The sequence below is a fragment of the Capra hircus genome, chromosome 16 (assembly GCF_001704415.2).
Source record: "Capra hircus breed San Clemente chromosome 16, ASM170441v1, whole genome shotgun sequence".
Taxonomy (NCBI): Eukaryota; Metazoa; Chordata; class Mammalia; order Artiodactyla; family Bovidae; genus Capra; species Capra hircus.
The window spans coordinates 124,355-150,885 of NC_030823.1; the positions used below are offsets into that span (position 1 = coordinate 124,355).

Here is a 26,531-nt window from a genome sequence, read left to right on the forward strand (position 1 = left end):
TAACAAGATAACTTTGCTGCTTGTCTCCTGCCCCACCCCCTACCCAAATTAGCTAGGGGGGATGGATGTTAGCTAGATATTGCCACAAGGTGGGCATTAAGACCATATTCCTTAAACTTGAAAATTCAATGGGGGCAGTACAATCCTGAGCTTGACTGCTAAATGAGTGTTGTTTTTTCCTTACCATTCTCCCTACCCCCTGCTATTTACAGAGTATTCTTAGGAAGGATCTGCTTAATACTGGTGCTAATAGCTAACCTTACCCCACACTGAGGTGGGTACTAAAGCTGTTCATGCAGAAAGTGAGCTAGGTCAGTGAAAAACAGAATTTGGGCATTTAAATGATTAAACAAAAAAAAAGGACAATAAGCACCTTAGAGAGCTCTACAATCAAAAATGGCCTCTGAGGCAGAAGGAGAGAAACACACAATTCCTAGTGTCCTTATAAGATGCCATGGAGCAGAAGAGAGATGTCTAGTGAATTTTGCGTCCCCTATTTAGGAGTTACTTTTAAAAGGGGAGTGAAGTAAAATTGGCTTAATGATTGTGTCCTGACTGAACTTCCTGGTTTTTGTATCAAACTCCATGGTATGATAGATAAAACATTAAACATTGCCTCAGCTGTTCTCTTAGTAAAACATTGACTCTTGGTAAAGTATTACCTCTGCATTGACTGAGTTGCGTTTTAGTGAAAGGATATAAAGTGTCTCAGGGATTTCCTTTTGATGGGAACCGAAACCATCTGGAGAAGAGTTGGAACTTTCTGGACTGCTTTTATAAAAACTGCTATGTACTTTCCACTTCTTTAAATACGTACCTTGAATTTGCTTGGAGGGTCAGACAAACAAAATATTCAGGTTCATTTCTTACCCCTCAAGTAAGTCAGAATTACTCAGATGTTCCTGCCTTCTACTAATGACATAGAATTAATTAAGCCAAATGGTGAGTATATTGGAGGAAAGAAAAAAAATGGTTATACGTTCCATTGATCTCAACTACAGCATTTGTTGCTGATACAGAACTTGTGTGTTTACAAGTCTGTACACATTGCATGTGTATAAAATCCTTACATAACTAGTAGTGCTCACTGGGCAATGTAAAGGACTGAATAGGCACTGTGATGAAACTTCACAAACCAGATGGGAAAGATGCATTAATTGTCACAGGGTACAGGGTACGGTGCAATTAAAAGAAAATGGTCAGATTTAACCAAAATTTGGCATGAATTTTGGCATTTAAAACTGTCTTCCTATTCTGTACATACTATAGACAAACATTTCAATTTATATTAACAGTGTTAGCACAGCCAAGCGACACAACTCACTTAAGCTTGCACTACGGAAATTTATCTGGCGTTCAAGTTTCTCCCCTTACAAAATGGGCGCAACCAGAGGACGAATAATAAATGGGGAAATGCGACGAATCACTGGCAAACAATTACAAGGCCAGTACAGAGACCAATTTAGGGAGGAGGCGGTTAGAGACAAACGTGGGCTCAAAGGGCACGTGCTGCACTTCACTGGGATGGAGGCAGGGCTCCCTTGGGCCCTAAAACTTGACTGGCGTTGGGCAAAAACCTGGCTCCCCGCCACCTCTCGAGAGACTCTCCAGCCGAGCCAAGATGGCGCGCAGCCCCAAGCGGCTCCACGTCACTACGGAGGGAGCGCCGCCGAGGGGGCGTGGCCTCGAGGGGCCGGTCAGCCCCGCCCTTGAGGTGGTGCGGGGGCCGTCCGCAGGAGAGGGCGGGGCGCTTCGGCGCGGGGAGGCTGCGGCTGCCCCCGCGCCTGCTCGGCTCGCGAGGAAAAGTCCGGCGCCTCCAGGCCGGGGCGGCTTCCTGCGCAGAGCCAAGCTGCCCGGCCTTCGGTGAGTGCAGGCAGGTGAGCCTCCAGAGCCCAGGGTGCGGGAGGGGTTTCTGTTTTTCCCACCTCCAGCTCCCCTCACAGTTTGAGAAGGAGGTCTCAGTCTAGCGGTTCTTGGGAAACAGCACCTTTTACTCAAACGTGTCTCCGGTAGATACTTTTCCTGCTGCCCCTCACCAGCCTTTGCAGTGCCCTGTGCCCTTGAGGATGAGAATGAGAGGACGATGCCCGATTTGCGGGGAGTGCTTGGAGTCCGCCCTCAGCTCCATCAGCTCGGGACGGGGAGTCTGAGTTGGCAAGTCTCCCGGGGGGAGCTGGGTGGACCGCGCCCCCGTTTCCCATGCAGAAGAGTCAGAGAAGAAGCGCCGGGGGCAGTTCCGCTGCTTTGGCACAAGGGGTACTGTCTTCGTTCTTCAGGGGTTCTTATCCCCTCGCACATTGCTCATATCAGCCGTTCTTAATATTGCTCACTCTCCATTCCTCGAACTGCCAGTCTCAGGTTGTGCCAGAGATGCCCACATTTCTGCAGTGCCAGGGGCGGTGGAGTGGAAGGAGCAGCCAGTTGGAGGTCTGTTGAAGGTGGGGTTCAGGATGGGCGCAACCGTAAAATAGGGCTGGGTAGAAATTCCTGAGCGGAGAGAGTAGGAGTGGGGAATTGACTTTCCACTACGCAGTTGAGATATTTTCCAGTACAGTTTGGTTGTGAGTGGGAAAAGAGGGGTCTGGTTGAAGGACTTGGAAACGTGATGTGGCTGGGTTTTTTGTTTTGTTTTGAGAAGGGGTTGCCAATGTCACCTTTAAGGAGAAGTATGCTGGTAGAGGGGTAGGGGTATTGAGACTGCTGTCCTCTGGTGAGCAAGTTGTTGAGGAGGAGGCTGTCCTTAGCATGGAGATCCTCTCCTGGTGGGATCTTAGTAGCCCCTTTTGGGTTCTTCCCTCAATCTTCCCAGTTAGAACTGGTACCTAGTACTTTGTTCAACATCCAACAAATATTAATTGGGCATCTGCTGTAATGCCAGACACCATGCTAGGTGCTAAGTCTTCTGAAGGCAATTTAGGGCCATGGAGCACCTGAAAGGTCCACACAGCAGACACCCTGTTAACAGATCCATTCCTCCTCCACCGCCAGCACCAATTTTGTTACACTCCTGTTGGATTATGAAAAGATCTGGGTCCACATCCTTTTAAATAACTGTCTTACTTGGATTCCAACCTATCCACCCTCTGCCACTAATAATTAGCCAGGCAGTCCCAAGGAAAGCTACCTTAAAAAGGAAGTGTTTGAATGATTTCTTTTGGCTGTTTTCTAGGACTTTGCCCTGAGATGTAAGGAGGCTGCCTGGATTAAGAGGTACCGGGAGATAATGAGACAATGAATGGCACAATGGTTATTGAAGGCCAAGAATACACTAGACACCCTTCACAATGAGAGACACCATCTCTAAAAGATAGAAGAATAGGTGTGGGATGGTGGTGGGGATGTGAAAAGGAAATTTCATCCAGTGGTATCAGGGCATGTGCTGCTGAGCTTGTCATCATGCCAGAACTGTGTATCATGTATAAGGAAGGTCTTGCAGCTGGATGGTAAGGAGGGATTGGATAGGCAGGGAAGGACAGGCAGCCAGGATGCTGGGTCTCCTCTAGGTTGATTACTGAAATCTTAGAGCTGGAAATAGTTGTCAGGGATTGCTTGTGGGTCCTTTCAGAGCCACTGAGGACAGCAGGGTGAGAGCTAGGGGAGAGGGAGAGTAGTCAGCTTTGGGGGCAGTGAAGCATGGTGAAAACTCATCAGGGCCAGGGAGGTGGAGACCAATGGGACTTTAGAATATGGGGGAGAGTACTGAAGTCTTTCTGTGCCAGGGATACTGTACTCTGTGGCTATATGCCCTTGGATAAGTTGATATAGAAACAAGGTGTGGTTTCTAAGTGGTATGGAGTTATGTGTGGTGTGTGTGTGTGTGTGTGTGTGTGCTGGAGAGGAGGAGTTGGTAGGGAGCAGGCAGCTGCCTCAGAGTTTAGGTTCTGGGTAGGGAATTGGGAGAAATAGAGGAGAGGGAGTGGGGTCAGAGGGAGGGACAAATATATATTGCAGCCACTTGAAGTCACCATAAGTCCCCCTCTGGCTGCTAGCTCTAAGTATAATTAGCTCTGGGGGGCATGCGGTGCTGGCTCCCAGAAGCATGGCAGTTGAAATAGCCAGCAGAGTAAAGAGTACTCAGAGGGGTGCTGATGCTGGGCAGACTCTGAGAGGGGGTCCTTCTAGAGGAATTTGCTGAACTGGGAGGGGCCTGTGGAAACTGAGAATATCATGGGGAAATAGTATTGAGGGAAGGAGCTCTAAGCCAGGTTCATATGAAACTCCAGGGCTGGCAGAGCCTGAGGATCTGGGCTGCTGGCTCACCACTCATACAAGAAGCATGATGGCTGCCTAGCTCGTGGCTCTGCTTTCAGAGAGTGTTGGGAGCTGCAGCCCCACCTCCCTCAAGCACCTTCTGTTCCCCCAAGTGAAGTCAGTTCTAGTCCAGAGAAGCATCTTGCATGTCAGTCAGGGGTCGAGAGGCCTTGGCTGGGGTTGCCTCCTTCCCAGAGTTGGGGGAGAAACCGTCACTGGTGAACTCAGTGGTCACTGCAGGTGGTGCTCAGCGCTGAAGCCCAGAATGTGCCGGAGACTGAATAGTTGATTACATGCTACTCCATATGTCTTCCTTTCTTCCAGGTAGGCTGTGAATTTCTTAAGGGTTTAGATTGTATCTTACTTGCCTTTTGTATCCATAACAAAAAGTAATCTACTGCAGAATAGGAAATCTACTCATAGTAATCATTGACTTGAATTAAAGAGGTCTGTCTGCAGATCCCCTGGATTCAGTGAAGCCTTGCAACTAGTATTTTTAACCAGGAGCAGAAGATCCTCTGGGCACCCAGTACAGTGATGTTACATTAGTGGAGGAATTAGATTCTATAATCAGTGAAGGGAAAATTCCTAAATTTCCCATAAACCATGGTAGGTGGTTTAGGTTTATATCTCTGAATAATAATACTAATGTACAGATAATGGTACACATTATATAGTAATTATTAAAATGTATAATGTATACAGTGATTTGAAAGAGTACTTAGTTACAAGTATGATTTTGTTGCTAAGTCTGATGAAAATAGCTGGTTTGCAGAGAGACCTCTGTTGCTCACTTGGGCTTCCCTGGTGCCTCAGTATTCTTGTCTGTGAAATCCCATGGACCCTTCCAGGCTCCTCTGTCCATGGGGTTGCGAAAAGCATGACATGACTTAACAGCTACACAACAACAGTTACTTATTTTGCCCAGCCAGTGTAGTTTTATTTATTCTGATAAATTTATTCTCACAAATGCATGTCTAATGTGACTTCATAGCCACTGTCCTTTGATAGATAACTGTCATTTTAAAGGAGAGATAGGTTTCTATTCAGTTTAAGAAAAAGCTTCCTTAGGACAATGAGGGCTTCCTCATTTAGTAGTGAGTTCTTTATTCCTGAAAGATAATCAAAGAAAGACTGACCTATCAGGGATATTTTGGGAGGAACTCACTTCCAGCATGGGAGATTGGCCTGCATGGACTCAGAGAAACTTTCAAATAAGAACCTACAATTCCAGGTAGGGGCAGGAGTGGAGGTAGGCATAGGCACTGGATGATAGAGTCTTCAGTTCAGTTCAGTCACTCAGTCATGTCTGATTCTTTGCGACCCCATGGACCGCAGCACACCAGGCTTCCCTGTCCATCACCAAATACCGGAGTTACCCAAACTCATATCCACTGAGTCGGGGATGCCATCCAACCATCTCATCCTCTGTCAGCCCCTCCTCCTCCTGCCTTCAATCAGCATCAGAGTCTTTTCCAATGAGTCAACTCTTTGCATCAGGTGGCCAAGGTATCGGAGTTTCAGCTTCAACATCAGTCCTTCCAATGAACACTCAGGACTGATCTCCTTTAGGATGGACTGGTTGGATCTCCTTGCAGTCCAAGGAACTCTCAAGAGTCTTGTCCAACACCACAGTTCAAAAGCATCAATTCTTCGGTGCTCAGCTTTCTTCTCACATCCATACATGACTACTGGAAAAACCATAGCCTTGAGTAGATGGACCTTTATTGACAAAGTAGTGTCTCTGCTATTTAATATGCTGTCTAAGTTGGTCATAACTTTCCTTCCAAGGAGTAAGCGTCTTTTAGCTTCATGGCTGAAGTCACTATCTGCAGTGATTTTGGAGCCCAAGAAAATAAAGTCTCTCACTTTTTCCACATTTATTTGATATGAGTGATGGGACCAGATGCCATGATCTTAGTTATGAATGTTGAGCTTTAAGCCAACTTTTACACTCTCTTCTTTCACCTTCATCAAGAGGCTCTTTAGTTCTTCTTCACTTTCTGCCATAAGGGTGGTGTCATCTGCATATCTGAGGTTATTGATATCTCTCCCAGCAATCTCTAATTCCCGCTTGTGCTTCTTCCAGCCCAGCATTTCTCATGACGTACTCTGCATATAAGTTAAATAAGCAGGTTGACAATATACAGCCTTGACATACTCCATTTCCTATTTGGAACCAGTCTGTTGTTCCATGTCCAGTTCTGACTGTTGCTGCATACAGATTTCTCAAGAGGTAGGTCATTTGGCCTGGTATTCCCATCTCTTTAAGAATTTTCCACAGTTTATTGTGATCCACACAGTCAAAGGCTTTGGCATAGTCAATAAAGCAGAAATAGATGTTTTTTCTGGAACTCTCTTGCTTTCTTGATGATCTGGTGAATGTTGGCAATTTGATCTCTGGTTCCTCTGCCTTTTCTAAAACCAGCTTGAACATCTGGAAGTTCATGGTTCACGTATCGCTGAAGCCTGGCTTGGAGAATTTTGAGCATTACTTTACTAGTGTGTGAGATGAGTGCAATTGTGCGGTAGTTTGAGCATTCTTTGGCATTGCCTTTCTTTGGGATTGGAATGAAAACTGACCTTTTCCAGTCCTGTGGCCACTGCTGAGTTTTCCAAATTTGCTGGCATATTGAGTGCAGCACTTTCACAGCATCATCTTTCAGGATTTGAAATAGCTCAATAGGAATTCCATCACCTCCACTAGCTTTGTTCGTAGTGATGCTTCCTAAGGCCCACTTGATAGCATATTCCAGGATGTCTGTCTCTAGCTGAGTGTCCACACCATCGTGATTATCTGGGTCATGAAGATCTTTTTTGTACAGTTCTTCTGTGTATTCTTGCCACCTCGTCTTAATATCTTCTGCTTCTGTTAGGTCCATACCATTTCTGTCCTTTAATGAGCCCATCTTAGCATGAAATGTTCTTGGTATCTCTAATTTTCTTGAAGAGATCTCTAGTCTTTCCCATTCTATTGTTTTCCTCTCTTTCCACTGATCACTGAGGAAGGCTTTCTTGTCTCTCCTTGCTATTCTTTGGAACTCTGCATTCAAATGGGTATCTTCCTTTTCTCCTTTGCTTTTCACTTCTCTTCTTTTCACAGCTATTTGTAAGGTCTCCTCAGACAGCCATTTTGCTTTTTTGCATTTCTTCTTCTTGGGAATGGTCTTGATCCCTGTCTCCTGTAGTGTCATGAACCTCCGTCCATAGTTCATCAGGCACTCTATCAGATCTAGTCCCTTAAATCTATTTCTCACTTCCACTGTATAATTGTAAGGGATTTGATTTAGGTCATATTTGGGTCATACCTGAATGGTCTAGTGGTTTTCCCTACTTTCTTCAATTTAAGTCTGAATTTGGCAATAAAGAATTCATGATCTGAGTCACAGTCAGCTCCCAGTCTTGTTTTTGCTGACTTCATTCTTTGGCTTCAAAGAATATACTCAATCTGATTTCAACGTTGGCCATCTGGTGATTTCCATGTGTAGAGTCTTCTCTTGTGTTGTTAGAAGAGGGTGTTTGCTATGACCAGTGCGTTCTCTTGGCAAAACTCTATTAGCCTTTGCCCTGCTTCATTCTATACTCCAAGTCCAAATATGCATTACTCCAGGTGTTTCTTGAGTTCCTACTTTTTCATTCCATCCCCTATAATGAAAAGGACATCTTTTCGGTGTGTTAGTTCTAAAAGGTCTTGTAGGTCTTCATAGAACCGTTCAACTTCAGCTCTTTCAGCATTACTGGTCGGGGCATAGACTTGGATTACCATAATATTGAATGGTTTGCCTTGGAAATGAACAGAGATCATTCTGACGTTTTTGAGATTGCATCCAAGTACTGCATTTCGGACTCTTTTGTTGACTATGAGGGCTACTCCATTTCTTCTAAAGGAGTCTTGCCCACAGTAGTAGATATAATCTTCCTCTGAGTTAATTTCTCCCATTCCAGTCCATTTTAGTTCTCTGATTCCTAAAATGTTGATATCCACTCTTGCCATCTCCTGTTTGACCACTTCCAATTTGCCTTGATTCATGGACCTAACATTCCAGGTTCCTATGCAATGTTGCTCTTTGCAGCATCGGAGCTTGCTTCTATCACCAGTCACATCCACAACTGGGTGTTGTTTTTGCTTTGGCTTTGTCTCTTCATCCTTTCTGGAGTTATTTCTCCACTGACCTCCAGTAGCACATTGGGCACTTACCAACCTGGGGAGTTCATCTTTCAGTGTTGTATCTTTTTGCCTTTTCATACTGTTCATGGAGTTCTTAAAGCAAGAATCCTGAAGTGGTTTGCCCTTCCCTTCTCCAGCAGACCACATTTTGTCAGAACTCTCCACCATGACCTGTCCGTCTTGGGTGGCCCTACATGGCATGGCTTAGTTTCAGTGAGTTAGACAAGGCTGTGGTCCATGTGATTAGATTGGCTAGTTGTCTGTGGTTGTGGTTTCAGTCTGTCTGCCCTCTGTTGCCCTCTCTCAGTGCCTACTGTCTTACCGGGATTTCTCTTACCTCAGACATGGGGTATCTCCTCTCAGCCATTCGCCACTCCAGTGCCACGCAGCCTCGCTCACCACTCTGTGGAAGATTTTCCTATGTCTGGCTTCGAGGATAGCTGCTAAGAGGAAGGTCAGGCAAGGAGTTTGGCCTGTGCTCTTCCTTCAGGAGTGAGCATTCTGGAAGACTTAGTGGGTGACTGCTGCCATCTAATGCCATGGGCTTGGAAGGCTAGGCAGTGAAGCTCTGATGGTTGGTGGAAAGTAGAAAGATGGGCTGAGCCTAGTTCCTTGACTTGAACTCACACTAGGCCAGTTGTGGAGTACCCTAAAATTTTGGTCCTTGTTTGGGGCAGAGCACATGAACAAGTACAATTTTTATTCCTTCATTATTATTCTCATCCTTCCCTCCTTTCCCTCTCATACATTCTCACAGAAGTTCAAGACCACATATATGCTTATACTCTCTCATGATCAGCAACATGCTTTCACGATCATGCACACATGCAAAGCTCTCACGGCAGCCACGTGCTCTCATGAACATGCATGCTCTCATGACTCCCAGGTGCACGCTCAGGATTACACACACATGTATTTTCATGACCAGTCATGAGCCCTGACATATACTCGTGATCACACACATCCACACAGTCTCACCATTTTACATGCCCACTAATGTTCTCTCCTGCACATGGACTCAGGACCCCATTCTCATGACCATACTCTTATACACACACATACACACAAGCACATATCTCTTTCAAGGTTACACATTGACACCACAGGTTCTCATGGCTGTACCCTTACTCTGTTGTGTGAATACACATCCCCCCCCCCATATTCTATTTTGTGTATGCACATACCCCCACCCCCCACACACTTGTGTGACCACTTGCAGTGCACACTTTTTATTGTGCCTACATTTCTCTGGGCAGTCCTGTGTGCTCTGGATCTTTCACACCCCAGCACCTGACAGTACTCCCTTCTGATGCTCCTTATTACCCCTGGACAGTTGTTTTCTGCTCTGTGGCAGCTCCCTACTTCTTTGCTGACTGAGGACATATATGTGTTCATCAGTGGCTCTGATTAGCAGAAGATGGTTAGGGTTACTGTACTTATGATGTAAATTCAGCCAAAGCCAGGCGCTATGTTCAGTGGTGCAGCCTATCTTAACTTTTGTAAATAAGTGATCTCTATTAGACATTTGGGGCTTCCCTGGTGACTCAGTCGGTAAAGAATCCAACTGCAGTGCAGGAGATCCAGTTCAGTCCCTGGGTCAGGAAGATCTGCTGGAGAAGAAAATGGCAACCCCCTCTAGTATTCTTGCACGGGAAATCCCATGGATGGAGGAGTGTGGCGGGCTATTGTCCATGGGGTCGCAGAGTCAGACATGATTGAGCAACTAAAGCGCCACCATTAGACCTTTAGCATGTGGCCCCCCAGCGTGTCCTGCGTGGCCTTCCCAGGCCCTTGTTCTGTTGCACTGATGTGCTGCCTCTCTGAGAGAATGTGTGTTTATTTTAGCAGAGGTCTCTGTAGACAATACTTAGCAGAGATCTTCTAACCTCTTGTTAGACTTGGAACCCTTTGATACAAATGAAACCTTAATCAGAAATCCAGTAAAATTCACAGATTTGGTTGATGAGCTTAAAGAAAGAAAAGAGTTCAGAGCCCTTTGCATTTGTCTTACCTCTTTCCTCTTTTTTTTTTTTTTTCATGCCAGGCTGCCCCGAAGGTACTCTATGAAAAAGCCCAGTTGGCAAACTCCTGGCTTAATTTAAACGGATAGCTGTGACGGCTGTAGCTGTGGTTACTTTAGAAGCGGGCTGTTTTGCAGATATACAGAGACCTGCAGGCCTCCTTTCTGCCCCAGCCTCTGCCGTTAGTCCCCTCTGGGTGGTGACAGTGAGAGTGACCATGTGGTTCGACACGCCTGAGGCAGTGGCATTTTATATCTGTGTCCTGGTGCGGTTGTTAACAGTGCCTGCATTCACTGTCCTGATTTGGACAGAAAGTTCTTTGCTTACCCAAATGATAGGCCATGTCTTAGTAAGAGGTAGCTTATAACTCACTCCTGTGGAGCAGCTGGAGAGATGGGCTTCACAGGTATGGGCCCAGGGGAACCTGTCAGATGGAGCAGCCTCTTCCTGTGTCAGCTGACTATGCCAGCATTCAGAAGTTGAGTGTCTTAAGCTGGCAGTCGGTGCTAACCTGTGCTTGAGCAGCATTTTATACTTCTCAGAACAGTTTCATGTCTCTTAACTCCTTAGACCCTCATGACAACTTGTGAGATCACTAGATCGTGTTACATGTTATGGCTTTTATGTCCCAGATTTGGGAATCTGAAGCTCAGAGAGAGGAAGTCTCATTGCTGGCCCTTTAGAGACCCAGAGAACTGGATGCTTTTGAAAGGATTTGTGACCAGCAGTGAGAAAGTATCACTAAAGCTTTTCCAAAAGTTTTTTCCTCTGGGAATGCTTCCTCTAGCTAATGTAGATTTTTAGTTTTCTTATTGTATTTGGGGTGGGCTCAGGCTTGAGATGCTTCAGGAGCCTGAAATGCTAAGAATTAATACTTACTGAGTGTTTGATGGACACTGATGTCAGCACTTTGTGTATGTGATTGAACTCTATTCTCACATCTGCTATCTGAAGTGAATATTACTATCATCCCCATTTCACAGATGGAGAACCAAGGCTCAGAGAGATTAGGTATCTTTCCAGAGTCACAGGAGTGGTCAGTGAAGGAGCCAGTTCATCAACCTCCTCCAGAGTCTGCCTTTTAAGGCAGGAGTGGCCCCCATCTTGCTGTAAAGAAGTTTTAAGTTTTTAGAGGGCAAGATAAGTTTTTTTCTATTTTGAACTTCCCTTCTTTAAAGTGGGGCAGGAATGGACTTCCTAGAATGACTCTGTCACATGTATCCACTCAACTCTGTGTATGTCAGGCCCACGGTTAGTGTTGGAGAGTCCAAAGATAATTAGGTTAGGGTTCTCACTCTAGAGTCTTCAGTTGAGTTGATGTGCCACAAACAGAGGACAAAACTGTTCTGGGTCAGTAGAAGGGCCAATCTTATGTGTGAAGGGAATCAGAAAGGTTCCATGGGGGAAGTGGTGCTTAAGATGAGCTTAAGGGTGATCAGAAGTTCCTTAGACTAATATGGAAAGGAGACTAAGGCAGGCTGGATGAGGTGCTGGAAGCTCGTGAGCAATAGTTGGACTCTGGGAGCTTAACAGTGAGCAGAGACAAGGAGTAGCAGGGAGAGGCGGCTCGGTGGGGCTTTGGAGAGGGGGCTGAGTGGGGGCAAGTCTTCATGGGGTTTTGAGCTGGATCGGAAGAGGAACAAGGGGAGAGGATGGACTTCTGCATGAGAAGAAAAGAGAGGTGGGGAGCTGGACTGCGTTCCACTGAGAGGATGGTGTCTGAAAGCCCCAGAGGGAGGCGGCTGAGGGCTCGGAAGAATGTCTGCTTTTGTAGTTCCTGTGGGAATAGGGGAGATGGAGTGGTGTGGGAAACTCAGGCAGTCTCCTTAAACAGCTCAGTATAGAGCCCGCCAGGGGGGAGGGGGAGAGGTCTGCTTAGGGGGTGGATGAGGCTCTGTAGACAGGTCGCTTCCAGTGGGGATGTGGCTGCCTCATGACCATGGTGTCCGCTGTGCAGAGGCCTTCACTCGGGCTAGAGGAGGGTTGGTAGAGGAGGGCTGAGGCAAGCGAACCCTTAGGCTGCCGTCTCCTGGATAAGGGCGAAAGGGGCTGGGACCCAAGTGCCTTGGCTTCTTGGAAGAAACAGGATGCCTGAAGGAGTCGTGTTCACTCCCCTCTCCTCCATCGTCTACTCCTCTTTGGAGTCAGACAGACTGGAATTGAATCCTAGCTCTTCTTATTACTAGCCACATAGACTTGACTTGTTGCATGACTTGTCTCAATTCTCAAATCTGTGAAATGAGAAGAATTGTGTCTTCCTTGCAAGGAACTGGAGAATTAAAGTTACTATGTGTCAACTGATGCCACAATGTCTGGCACATGGTAAATTCTGAATAAATCATAGCTGCTTTCATAATTGTTACTGTTTTCCTAGGTGATTCTCCCCCATTTCCTCAGGTCTTCACCCTTCCTCCAATTGAGTGGTATCTGACCTTGCTTTTTTACCTCTTTACCCTGAAGGAGCTCTCACTCTGAAGCTCCCTCTTTGCCTGGCTCTTGGCCCACTTCCACTTGGGCACAGCTCCTGGGAGCTTTGCCCTGGCCCTTGGGCCTCTATGGAAGCCAGTAGCTTTGCCCTTGCTGAGCTGTCTTACCATGGTGGGGCCTGCCATCTGGCAGGGCAGTGGGAAGCCAGCCTGTGTATGTGTGTGTGGTCAACCAGAGCATCACATCCAAGTGCCTATCCCTCCTGTTTGTTAGGAAAAGATGGGGGTGATTTTTAGGGAGCCAAAGAGGTTTCAGAGTCTCTGCCTCTCCTGTATTCTTAAGCTCAGAGGCCTGGTTTTCATCTGACCCTCTCTCTTCACACGCACACATCAGCTCGGTTAGGGGCACTCCTCTGTTGTGTCACAGCCTGCCCACACTCCTCACCGCCACAGCTCCTCACACATGTCTGCTTTAGGGGCTGGTAGCTTTTGACCTGTGAATATTACTTAGAAATTGTGCAGGAGTTGAGGCTTCTGCTAGGTTGAGATGATAACTGCACTATTTAAAGATGGCCATGGAACCAGAAAGAGCCAGGTGTCCTGATAGGGCTGTTCTTGAGCCCCCGTCTGCTCACCACACTAGTGCAGTTTGTGGGGGTAGCCGTAGGAAGTCCTGGACAGTCATCTCAGAGGCATCCACCTGCCATGCACCTCTGGGCGCATCTTCAGCCTGCTCTGTGGTTTGCCATTTCGCTAGGGGGAGTGGAGTGGCTACCTGGCTCTTGGTTTGGAAGGAGCCTGGGGAAGCGATGATGATACCAAAGTCAGCTTCTCAGTTGCCAGGATGACTGGGAGGATTTCGGTAGGCCAACTCAGACCAAATGTCCAGCACGTCACTGTGGGCAGCCTGAGATCCTATGTTCCCTTCCTGAGAACTTCTCAACCCCTTTCCTAGAAGGAAACTCCACCCACAGGCCCACCTTTGCCCACTACTCAATTCAGTTCAGTCGCTCAGTCGTGCCCGACTCTTTGCGACCCCATGAATCGCAGCACGCCAGGCCTCCCTGTCCATCACCAACTCCCAGAGTTCACTCAGAGTCGCGTCCATCGAGTGCCCACTACTAACATAATTCAAATGCCCCTACAATCATGGAATGCTTTCTGCTTTTCCAGGCTCTTTATCTATGATCTCATCCCCCTGAGGTGGACTGAATAAGGGTCGTGGGTTCTGTCTTACAGCAGAGGTCTCAGTAAGTCAAGACAAGCCAAGGATCACTCAGCTAATCTGTAGCAGAACTGAAGCTCAGGGCTCGAGTCCTAGCTCTGGGCTCCTCCCTGTGCGTTATACTGCGGGCTGCCTGAGCTCTGCTGGACTCAGTCCCTGTGCTCCTGGGCATACTGTGCTCTTTTCCAAAGCACAGCCTTTGCCACAGGGGCCCCTTCCCCAGACTGGCCTTCTCTTTGGCTTCACACTTCTTCAGGTAGGGGCAGGAGAGTGGGAAGGGATTGGGCTTGGCTGTTGATAAGCTTAGAGCGGTATGGTGGGGCCACTAACCGCTAACCATTGGACGCTCAGTCGTTTCCGACTCAGCGACCCCATGGACTATAGCCTACCAGGCTTCTCAGTCCATGGGATTTTCCAGGCAAGAGTAGGATTTTCCCACTGGAGTGGGTTGCCATTTCCTTCTCCAGGGGATCTTCCTGACCCAGGGATAGAACCCAGATACCGCATTATAGGCAGATGCTTTACCCTCTGAGCCACCAGGGAATCCAGTGGCCTTTAAATCCCACAGAGAGGAGCGTTTCAGGTGAGGAGAGTGAGTGAGTCCGAGGAATTGCTGTTATTAGCATTAGTGAGACCACTGCTCTGGAAGGACTGGGGCAGCAGCTTCTCCTGTCTGCTCCCAGCTACTCTGTGGAGCAGGGATACTGGGGTAACGTAGGGTGCAGACCAGGGTACTACTTTTCACCTCGTGGGATCCCGCCTTTTACAGTGGCTATCCAGTTTGGAGAAGGGCTCCCTGGGTCAGATTTTGTACCATTTTCTGTGTCTGTAAATGTGTATGTCCTAAGGCTCCAAATCCTGTGTCTGCCAGTGTACATACATATGTGGGCATGTGTGTGCATATATGGGCACACCCACATGCTGCCTGAACTATTGGGTCCTCTGGGAATGGCTGTGGCTGTGGACTTGGGAGTTCTCTAGTTAGTGCTCTGACTTTAATCTCAGCTGGGCCCATGTTTCTCCCCTGCATCACTTTTTCTGTCCCCCATTCTGGGGGCGGGGGGCGGGGGTGGTCGGTAAGGGTGAATTCAGTTAGAAGAGGCTTGGCCCTCTTTTGGTTCCCCTGCTAGGTTCTGCCCTGCCACAGGCTGTCTGACTTCCTGTGTCTGACTTTTCGCTTCACACTGGGTCCAGATGCTGCCTGTCCTCTCCCTGACTCTCCTAGTCTGCCACCAGAGGGGTAGACATGAAGCTGTCTCTGAGTTTCCCAGATGTAGAAGGGGTAGGGAAGGAAGGAAAGCACCATTTATGGGGTTTCTTTGAGTCCTTATCACTGCGCTGGCTGTCTCACATCCCATCTCTCCTAGAACAGGAGCTTTGAAGACAGCTTCCTCTGAAAACTGATTAGGTGGTAGCCTTCCAGCAGTGAGCAGGGAGACCGGAAGCTGATGGCAGGCGGAAATCCCCAGCTGTTGGCCGCCTTCCTCAGTCCCCTTTCCTTTGCTCTGACCGCTGGACATCGCTCTGCCAAATTCAAGGTGTTACTGCCAGGCTGTGCACATGTTAACCACCCTAGCTGGTGGCTTCTGACAGTACTAGCATTGGGCAATGACATGGAGGGAGAAGATTCCCAGACATGAGCAGAGGCCCCCCTTGGAAGCCCTGCCCTAGGAGAGAGTAACCCTCCCCACTCCCCGTCACCAGTCCTTCACTTCATTCAGTCCCTGCTTCAGCCCATAGGTGGCAGTTCGTGAGTTCAGAGTGGAAGCCTGCTGTCTGCCAGGGTTCAGGAGTAAGGGATGACTTGATCCAGAGACTCTTCCCTGAATGACGGGCATGGAGCAGATCAGGGTTCTCTGCCTGCCCCAGTGTCCAGCCTGGGCCTTGCCAGGTAGCCATGTTGTACCAGGGGTCAGGGTAAGAGCTACTCTGCCCCTATTTCCTGTGACCCCAGTAGTCTATTCTGTGTGGGACTCATATCCACTAAGAACTCTTTAACCCCTTCTGTGCTCACCCTGGCCTGAATGTGCAGGAGAAACCTATGGTGGGGTAGGGACCCTGTTTCTCCTCCTCCCACTTGCGCAGCCCCACTTGGGAGGACTCTGGCCGCTTTCTGCTGCTCCCTTGCCACTTACTGAATCATTGCTATATTTGGCCAGCAAGCCATGTGGGTGGGGGAGCCACTCCACTGCGGCTGCCCTTCTGACAGCTGGGGGTGGAGAAAGCTGCAGCAGCAGGCATGTGCATTTCCTGGGAGTACTAAGGTAGGCACCATCGAAGTGAGAAAACCCGGGGGAGGGGCCTGCCCAGCTCCTCCCCCACTCCCCCACATTCTGGTCCCGGTTCCTGCGTTCTCTGCCCTCACCCACGCTTCCTCCTCTGCCCTTCTCTGCTCAGCTTCTCACAGCAGTCTCTTCTCCAACAGACCACGGCCCTCCAGAAACGATGGTTGTCAGTGGACCCCGCTGGGACTCTGCCAGGCTGCAGTGCTCAGTCTAAGAGAAGGGTCCTCTCTGAGCCCTACTTGCTCCGCCTGTCATGGCCACACTTGGCTGCTTCCTCCTTGTCTGGGGACACAGGGTACCCAGCCCCAGCCCAGAGAGCGTAAACCAGGCCCTCTCACTCCGTTTCACAGGGGCACTCTGGGCACCAGGCCCCTTCCAGACTGAGAGCAGCTGATGCCCTGGAGAAGCCCCTGCCCACCTCTCCACTCACCTGGTACTGCCCACTGTGAGACCTTTTCACTGAGACCCCCAGAGCTTCACTCCCCTGTCCCCTTCCCACCCCCACCATGTGTGAAGTGATGCCCACAATCAACGAGGGAGACCCTCTGGGGCCTCCCCATGGAGCCGATGCTGACGCCAACTTTGAGCAGCTGATGGTGAACATGCTGGATGAGCGGGAGAAGTTGCTAGAGTCCCTTCGGGAGAGTCAGGAGACTTTGCTGGCGACACAGAGCCGGCTCCAGGATGCCCTGCATGAGCGAGACCAGCTCCAGCGCCACCTTAACTCTGCCCTCCCCCAGGTAAGGCCTGCCGGTCAGCATCTCGCTCCTCCCCTTCCCTTCACCCAGCCCAGCAGAGCCACGCCTTAGGAGCCCTCAGCTCTCTGCATCTGTGAGCATCTCAACAGATGGAACTCAAAGAGCATTTCCTCTCCTTCGCCTTGTTTCATAAAACCTTTCCCTGTTTCTCCCAAGCGCCTCAGGCTGAAACTGGCTGCACAGGAAAGCCCCGCCTTAGTGGCCAGCTGCAGTGAGCCCAGGCAGCCAGCAGGTGGCAGCCGGTACTGGGCAGGACACTTCCCCTTGGCTGCTCTTCACCAGGGTCTGTTCTTGGAAGTGGTGGGTGGGAATCACAGAGAGCGAAGATGGCAGAAACTTTAGAGACAGTCTAGTTCACCTCTCATTGCATGGATGAGAGAAACAAGATGCATCCCGTGGACAGTTATAGACAGAATTGTGACACCTCTCTTGCTCTCCTCCGTCAACAGAACTAGTAGCGATTATAGTCACCCTTTATGGCATGTTCTGTATCCTGAGCACTTTGCCTGGGGTTCCCCTCACAGAATTCTCACAACTGTGAAGTTGGTGCTATTATCACCATCACCTCTATTATACAAAGGATGAAACTCAACCTTGAGGAGACTGGTGAATTATTTCTGACCGCCCTACCAGTAGGGGAGCTGCCGGGGTGGAGGAGGCAGCCCTGAGGAGCTGGAGTTCTCCTCTGCCCCTCGCACGTGGGGAGAAGGGCCAGAGCAGGCGAGGTTCCTGCCCAGGCTTCCGAAGTGTCTCAAGGGCACTTTATGATGCTTTCTAGATGGGAATATGGAGCCCTGATGAGGAACTGGGGTGAGAGATGGGCCCATCCTACGCCCACTGTGTTTGGAGCCCTGAACAAGCCCTGGGATGAAGGAACCACCTGCCTCTAGGGAGCTCATACACTAAAAAGGAAATAGACAAGAACCCAAATGACAGGAAGAGTGTGGAGGAACAGAAGAGGGGCTCCAGAGGACTGTTAAAATAGGGGCCAGATCATTGATCCTCACGGCAGCCCTTGAGGGATGACTGTATCTTTCAGATTAGACGTTCAAAGAGGTTCGGCATTTTGCCCACGATCACAAATGGGCAGAGCTGAGAATTGATCCTGGGAGCTTCACAAAGGCAGGGATTATGTCTTTCTTGTTACTGTGTCTCCAGTGACCAACACAGGAGCTGGTACATGGTGGTCAGCACTCCCAGTAGTTTGTTCCAGTTTTCAGTGGAAGGAAAAAGCCTTCCGTTAGGAAGATCCCAAGGAAGTGTGCCCTTTGCAATGGACTTTGAAAAATCAGATGTTGACAGAGGGTTGGGAGGGAGCAAGAGGGAGCCCCCTGAGAGAAGGCGTGGACTTTACTAGTGATTGAAAACAGCAGGTTACTCAGGTTAACTAGTTCTTAGGGTGTTTGGAAAGGAACCGTGAGAGAGAAGCTGGAACCAGGATAAGAAGTTTGTATTTAATGGTGAAGACAACACTGCTTTGGGAGAATACCCTGGCATCAGTGTGTCAGATGGTACGAGCTAGGCAGGGAAGTAAGAGGCACACTGCAGTGGGAAGACTAGGCAGTGACGGAGCCTGGACAGGGTGGGAGAGCCGGTAGTGCCAAGTTAGGGGCTGGGGGCATGCCGTCAAGTGTTCAGGTGTGTGTGTGGGAGCATGTGTGCATGCACACATGTGTGAGCTGGATAGGGAAGCTACATGAGGCCAGGCTTGGCCTCCGGGATGGGAGCTGCTTGCCTGCTGTTGCCCGTGGCTTTGAGAGAAAGGCAGGAATCATGAGCAGGATCCGCATCCGAGGCTTCTTAGGCTCTGGCATCTCTCTGTGTCCCTTGTCTCTTCCCTGTGTCTCTTGTCCCCTTGGCCTGATATGGAATGATAAGAGGTGATTGCTTTGAAATTCTTCCTTCAGTAGTGATTCTGTGCTGTGTGAGAGAGACTGCAGGTTGGGATGGGACTGTAGCCGCTATTCAGTCACTCCCAGACCCTGAGCATCCACAGAGTTTGGACCCCTTAACTAAACACCTTTCTGGAATTAGTTGATGTCTAATTACTAGTTGATGTCTAATTATAAATAGATATGATAGGCCTGAGTCTGTGGGGCCAGCCTCTCACCCTCTGTGCTTGGCCTCATGGAGGAGAGTGGGCTAAAAATGTCTCTCAGAGTGTCTGGGCCTATCATTGTGGGAAAAGACCCCCTCAAAGGGATACTTTATACATGGGCATTCAGCAAAGCCAGGACAAATGCCCTGGCATCAGGCCCCAGGATGGAGTGAGCTGGGATCCTGGAAGCCAAAGCTGAAGCCACATAGCTGATTCAGCAGATCTGTACAGTCTTGTTTCTACATAGGGTGGGCCCTTCAGTCATCTCATTTCTTATGCTACCTGTAACTTGGAGAACTCTGGGAAGGGAGTAGAAGAGAGCTCTCCAGAACACCACTTCAAAGCCCTCTTCTCTTCCTTCTTTAATATCCATCAATCTCTGTTTGGACCTTACTAACAGCAAACCAGAAGCGAAACTCCCCTCCACCCGCTTCTACAGGGAAATGTCACTGGATTGTTGGAGAAACAGAAATTCAAAATGGGAGAGGGGGCATAATCAGGTAATATTGGTGGCTGGAGGAGGAAGGAATCACAGAGCACACTTGGTGACTTTCTCACTGTCATATCCGACTGTATTCCCTTGCGTGTACTTGGAATGCTTCTCCCCTCTGGAGAAACATATGCTAATAGTATGGATGGATAGGGCTTCCCTGTGGCTCAGCTGGTAAAGCATTCACCAGCAATGCAGGAGACCCCAGTTTGATTCCTGGGTCAGGAAGATCCCCTGGAGAAGGGATAGGCTACCCACTCCAGTATTCTTGGGCTTCCCTGGTGGCTCAGGCAGGAAAGAATCCACCTGCAATGTGGGAGACCTGGTTTTGATCCCTGGGTTGGGAAGATCCCCTGGAGGAGGGCATGGCAACCCTCTCCAGTTTTCTTGCCTGGAGAATCCCTGTGGACAGAGGAGCCTGGCGGGCTACAGTCCATGGGATCGCAAAGAGTCAAACACGACTGAGCGACTAAGCACATGTGGATGGGTAGGGATTTTTCTGGGGACAGTTGGTGGAAGTAAGGGCCAAGTGACAGGATCCCACCACTCACTGACTTGGGCATGCAGGGTACTGTGTAAGCGGTGGATCCTCAAGCACTGAGGGGCCTTGGGGATTTACAGGAATTTACCACCTTAACCCGGGAGCTGAGTATGTGTCGAGAGCAGCTTCTAGAGAGAGAGGAAGAGATATCAGAGCTGAAAGCAGAGCGGAATAACACGAGGGTGAGTGGGGTGACCCGGTGTGTGTTTGTGCTTTGGGGGGTGGGCTCTATGACCAAGGGAGCATGGCCAGCACACCCAGCCCCATCCTCACCTCCTCTTGCCTTGTCTTCTGGGCTGATAGTCAGTGTGTTCAGCCATGAGTCCTAGGCTTGTCATCTCTACTTAGGGGATCATGGGAAAGTCAGGGTCTTGAGAGAGAGGCTTGGGCAGCGCCCATTTACCCACATGGGAGTATTGCAGCATTCCAACAGTGGTACACACGGCAGGACTTGGGTTTGCTGGGTGTTTGTCTGGACCATGCTTATAGCCTCTGGGGCGTAGGCTCACAGTCCTTCCTTACACCCTTGCCTTCTCTCTGCCAGTTGCTTCTGGAACATCTGGAGTGCCTGGTGTCCCGCCATGAGCGGTCACTGAGGATGACTGTGGTGAAGCGTCAGGCTCAGTCACCATCAGGGGTTTCCAGTGAGGTGGAGGTGCTGAAGGCTCTCAAGTCACTGTTTGAGCACCACAAGGCCCTGGATGAGAAGGTACCTAGGCTAGCCAACAGCCTGCATCCACCCCCCGTCCAACCATGGATACAGTACAATACAGTCTGGTCCATCCCCAGTCTCTTCCCTGGAGCCTCCATGCATCTTTTCTCTGAGATTTCTGTACCCTCTGTTTAGGGAAAACTGCCATCTAGCTTCCTAACTGGCTTACTCCTACTGTTAGTCCAATTTCCAGGTCCTTCTATTAGGTGCCCTCTCAGAAATTTGCCTTTTGGTAGGTCTTTCTCTTTGCCTCATGCTCAGCGATGATAGACCAAGCCCAGGCTTCTCCAGCTCAAGTCCAGAGGGTCTCTGTTTCTTTCTCCATCTCCCCTTACCTTGGGCAGGTGCGAGAGCGGCTCCGGGCGGCCCTCGAGAGAGTGACCACTTTGGAGGAACAGCTGGTGTGTGCCCACCAGCAGGTAAGCTATCTTCCCTCTTTTCATCTGGAAGCCATGGCTGGGTTACACCTGTTCCCGACTCCGGTCCTCATCAGACTTTTCGCTCCTGTCTTAGCTGGAGATTGTTTGCTAACAGGAGGCATCTCTCTCTTGGAAGTGAGGGATTTGGAAGGTCTAGAAGGTTCCCTTCTCTTTGACTCCCTGCAGGTGTCTTCCCTACAGCAGGGGTCAGGGGTTCGGGATGGAGTGGCTGAAGATGAGGGGACTGTGGAGCTGGGACCAAAAGGCCTGTGGAAGGTGGGTCACAGGGAGCTGCACAGAGAGGGCACGTCTTACCCCAGACAGGGGGTGTGGGCCCTGCCCTGCCTTCATGCAGTAGAGCCACTGCTTGAATTAAATTTGGAGCTTTCTCCAAGATTATCATCTCTCTCTTCTTCCCCTTACCCCATCTCCAAAGAAATCTACAGGTTTTTCTTTTAGTGCCCAGTATGTACACTGATACGCATGTAACTGAATTGTTAGGAGCCATCTAAGAGATCACTTCTCTTTTTGAGCCTCTGTTCCCCTAGTCATGGCCCTCTCTAGGTTACAAGAGACTGAAATAGCAGGTAAAATTAGAAATGATTGCTTTTCAAGAGAGACACAGGAGAGTGAGGGTGTTTGATTGTTGTTTGGCGTGAGGTCCTGGAGCTCAGAGGATGAAGGTTGTTACCAGACATGTGCTCTAGAGCTGGGGCAGAGCTGTGGCCTGCTCTGGATGTGCTGTCCCTCCGTCCCTCTCCCCGGGGCAGGGCAGGGAGGGGGTGCCTGACGGCTGACTGAGAGCTCCCTGTCTCTGGAGGAGGACTCGGGCCAGGTTGAGGAGCTGCAGGAGCTTCTGGAGAAGCAGAACTTTGAGTTGAGCCAGGCCCGGGAGCGACTGGTCACCCTGACAGCAACTGTGGCTGAACTGGAGGAGGACCTGGGAACAGCCCGCCGGGACCTCATCAAGTCGGAGGAACTGAGCAGCAAACACCAGCGGGACCTCCAGGAAGTGAGCAGGGGCCTGGGCCTGACACTGTCTTTCTGGGTGCGGGCCTCTGGCACTTAGGAAGGCAGCTGTTGGATGTCCTGGATGTTGAAGGAGGGCCAAGCGAGGGCTGAGGAGTGTGAGACTGATTGCTTGGGGGGTCCTGTGTGGGGAGGAGTGGTGGCAAGGATGGGTCAGGGTCAGAAACTGGTAGGGGAGTGTGGAGGAGACACAGCCATTCTGCTGTGGAGGCACAGACGGGGTGGGGGCGGGAAGAAGCTCATGGCCTTCCCGGCACCCTCTCCTCTCCTGCTCAGGCTCTAGCTCAGAAGGAGGACATGGAGGAGCGGATCACCACCCTGGAGAAGCGCTACCTGGCTGTTCAGCGTGAGGCTACATCAATCCATGACCTCAACGACAAACTGGAGAACGAGCTGGCCAATAAGGAATCCTTGCATCGCCAGGTAACTCCTGCATTTGGTGTTTGGGGGCATTGTACTCAACCCTGGAGGTCCTGAAGATCATGCTTGACCCTTCCCTTGGTGGCCCAAGAGCCTCTGAAGTACAGCAGACCACTTTGGGAGAGAGAAGTCAGGTGTCTTTGGGTAACCAAGGAACAAAGATGACCCCTGGCCTGTCACCTGCTCTGTCCTGAAGCAGGGGGTAGGGGACGCTTCAGTGCTCCCTGTTGACTCTCCTTCCCACCCCTCACTCTGCTAGTGTGAGGAGAAAGCCCGATATCTGCAGGAGCTACTGGAGGTAGCCGAGCAGAAACTTCAGCAGACGATGCGTAAGGCCGAGACGCTGCCAGAAGTGGAGGCTGAGCTGGCCCAAAGAGTTGCGGCCCTCACCAAGGCAAGTGGACTGCGGGCCTGGGAATCTGCCTCTGACCGCTGCTGTTTCAGCTCTCCTGGAGCCGGGCAGTGGGTGGAGAGAGTGGGAGGTGTGATGGGCTGAGGCCAGGAAGCTGCTGCTCATTGCATGGCTCCAGGAAGCACACTCTCTTGTCTCTGTCAGATGGAAGAGTAACCCCTGCCCTTATCCCTCCACAGGGATGTGAGCCCCATGAGGGAACATAAAGAGTACTTTAAGAAGTAGAAGAAACTGTGTCAATGCAGACTATTTTTATTATTATTTATACCATTATGATTAATAGTAATACTTCTTTTGGGGGGAATCTGAAGTAGAAAAAATAGGACTTTGATTTTTGGAAAAGTGAAATTTGAGAGGAGATATGATCAGAGTTTATACATCTCTGAAGGGGCTGGGAGTTTAGACTAAGCATTTCATTTTTTGTCAGATTGAAGCATTCTAGATCTTGGGACCACCTCTGGCTGTTTGAAGGCTGCAACTTTTGGACAAATGAAAGGGAATATAATTTTACCCAAAGGATAGTTAACTTTATGGAGGTGTATGGCTAAAAACATCCTAGGTCTGGAAGAGCTGTGTAAATGCATGGACATGTGGTAGCTTAATCAGAAGAATTTAGGAGTGTTTACAGTGGGAGAGACTTTCAGGGGTGCCCCATGTGGGATCACCATAGCTACTCCCTCAAGCAGTGAAGAGAAGGAAACCAATATTTAGTAAGCATCAGACCCTAGACCTCTGGAGGTGAGAGGCTGGCCATTATGCCAGTGTGGCAGCTTGGGAGCTCTGCAGAAGGAGCCTCCAGCCTGGCTGTGCCTCACACACGCAGGCCCAGGTTTACTTCTGCCACTGACTGGCTCTGTGACCTGGGAAAAGTCACTTCCTCCCTAGTTGGGTGTCTCTGTCTTTATCTCTGCGATGAAGTCATCATCTCTGTAATGATGGGATTGAACTTGGTGATCTCTAAGCCTTTCAGGAATCATCCCCTAGGAATGAAGAACAGAGTTTAAAGTCCAGCAGAAGACACTGTGTGTGCGATGCTGAGCAGTCAGGTTTCATCGCTCCCAAAACTGACCAGAAGGGCTGGACTAGAGTGATTAACGTGTTCAGGAATTCATTGTAGAAGGACTTTTAGAAGGGATTTCCTGACTAAAAGATATGTAATAATATTTAATACCTTGTCAAAAGAAACAGTGAGGTCCCCATCTTTGACGATGTGTGAACAGAAGGGAAGACCACTCTACCAGGGCTGGTTTAACAGCAAAAGTAATCACTGTGGCTAGCATTTGTTGACTACTTATTGAGTCCTAAGTGTTTACCGTGGATTATGACCTTTGGTCCTTGCAAAAGGCATAGATACTATTATCACAATGGAGGAGACAAAGGCTCATAGAGGTTCAGTAACTTGCCCAACGTCACACAGCTGGGACGGGAGGGAGCCAGGATTTGAACTCTGGCTGGAGTCCGTGCTCCTATCTAGAGGCACAGAGATTTATGGTAGCTCATACTTTCAAGTGGCATTCTTTCTGGAAGCATGAGAATTCACAGTCTCTTGAGCTGCCAGCTCTGAGATAGTGCAAGGTTAGCCCTGAGCAGGAAGGAGGAGGTGTGGGTGGGGGAATCCGGCAGGGGTTGGGGTACATGGGAAGAATGGCAGTGGTGGGGACAAAATGCTCTGCTATGGTAAGTGGAGAGCTTGGCTTTACTTTTCCCTGAGGCCCTAACTCCCAAAGACTCCTGTGGCACCTGGGAGCATGGGATGCAAGGTGTGAGCAGGAGGAAGGATGATCTACAAGCCGCACTGACCCATCCCTACCTCCAGGCTGAAGAGCGACATGGCAGCACTGAGGAGCACCTCCGACAGCTGGAGGGACAGCTGGAGGAGAAGAACCAAGAGCTGGCGCGGGTGAGAGCACCAGACAGGACTTTTTGGTGTCCCTCTCTGCCCCACGGTGGCACCGCAGGGTGGTCTGTGAACAGGGAAAGGAGGAGACTGGGACCTGGACAAGGACCTAACTAGGACAGACAGACACATGGAGGAGCTGAGGGCATGGGCAGGAGCACTGGAGAGAGGGCCCCCAGAGGCTGGAAGTGGCCAGGTGGGCGCATAGCCACAGTAGGGACAGGTGCTTTCCTGGAGCTGTGGCGGGAGGGCCCAGGGGGCCAGTGAGGCTGGGACTGTGGAGGGAGGGCTGCGGGGGCCTGTGTGGCTGGGACTGTGGCGGGAGGGCCCAGGGGGCCAGTGAGGCTGGGACTGTGGCGGGAGGGCCGCGGGGGCCTGTGCGGCTGGGACTGTGGACGGAGGGCCGCGGGGGCCTCCTGTGAGGCTGGGACTGTGGCAGGAGGGCCCAGGGGGCCAGTGAGGCTGGGACTGTGGAGGGAGGGCTGCGGGCCTCCTGTGAGGCTGGGACTGTGGACGGAGGGCCGCGGGGGCCAGTGAGGCTGGGACTGTGGAGGGAGGGCTGCGGGCCTCCTGTGAGGCTGGGACTGTGGAGGGAGGGCCCAGGGGGCCAGTGAGGCTAGGACTGTGGAGGGAGGGCTGCGGGCCTCCTGTGAGGCTGGGACTGTGGAGGGAGGACCCAGGAGGCCAGTGAGGCTGGGACTGTGGACGGAGGGCCGCGGGGGCCTCCTGTGAGGCTGGGACTGTGGCGGGAGGGCCGCGGGGGCCTCCAGTGAGGCTGGGGTTGTGGACGGAGGGCCGCGGGGGCCTGTGAGGCTGGGACTGTGGCAGGAGGGCCCAGGGGGCCAGTGAGGCTGGGACTGTGGACGGAGGGCCGCGGGGGCCTCCAGTGAGGCTGGGACTGTGGCGGGAGGGCCCAGGGGGCCAGTGAGGCTGGGACTGTGGACGGAGGGCCGCGGGGGCCTCCTGTGAGGCTGGGACTGTGGCGGGAGGGCCGCGGGGGCCTGTCAGGTTGGGACTGTGGAGGGAGGGCCGTGGGGGCCTGTGAGGCTGGGACTGTGGCGGGAGGGCTGCGGGGGCCTCCTGTGAGGCTGGGATTGTGGACGGAGGGCCGCGGGGGCCTCCTGTGAGGCTGGGACTGTGGAGGGAGGGCCGCGGGGGCCTGTGCGGCTGGGACTGTGGACGGAGGGCCGCAGGGGCCTCCTGTGAGGCTGGGACTGTGGCAGGAGGGCCCAGGGGGCCAGTGAGGCTGGGACTGTGGCGGGAGGGCCGCGGGGGCCTCCTGTGAGGCTGGGACTGTTGCAGGAGGGCCCAGGGGGCCAGTGAGGCTGGAACTGTGGAGGGAGGGCCGCGGGGGCCTGTGCGGCTGGGACTGTGGACGG

General features: G+C 50.7%; 1 protein-coding gene across 1 annotated transcript in view; it reads left to right on the forward strand.

The window, feature by feature from the left end:
* The window catches only part of PPFIA4 (PTPRF interacting protein alpha 4), a 58,071-nt gene continuing 33,327 nt past the window's right edge, over positions 1,788-26,531 (forward strand). Inside the window, exons 1-10 of the mRNA XM_018059994.1 lie at positions 1,788-1,877; positions 16,517-17,116; positions 20,344-20,445; positions 20,808-20,972; positions 21,320-21,394; positions 21,581-21,670; positions 22,215-22,406; positions 22,700-22,846; positions 23,103-23,237; positions 25,072-25,214. Coding sequence (XP_017915483.1) covers positions 16,883-17,116; positions 20,344-20,445; positions 20,808-20,972; positions 21,320-21,394; positions 21,581-21,670; positions 22,215-22,406; positions 22,700-22,846; positions 23,103-23,237; positions 25,072-25,214 — 1,283 coding nt within the window. The 5' untranslated portion in view covers positions 1,788-1,877; positions 16,517-16,882. The remainder of the gene's footprint in view (positions 1,878-16,516; positions 17,117-20,343; positions 20,446-20,807; positions 20,973-21,319; positions 21,395-21,580; positions 21,671-22,214; positions 22,407-22,699; positions 22,847-23,102; positions 23,238-25,071; positions 25,215-26,531) is intronic.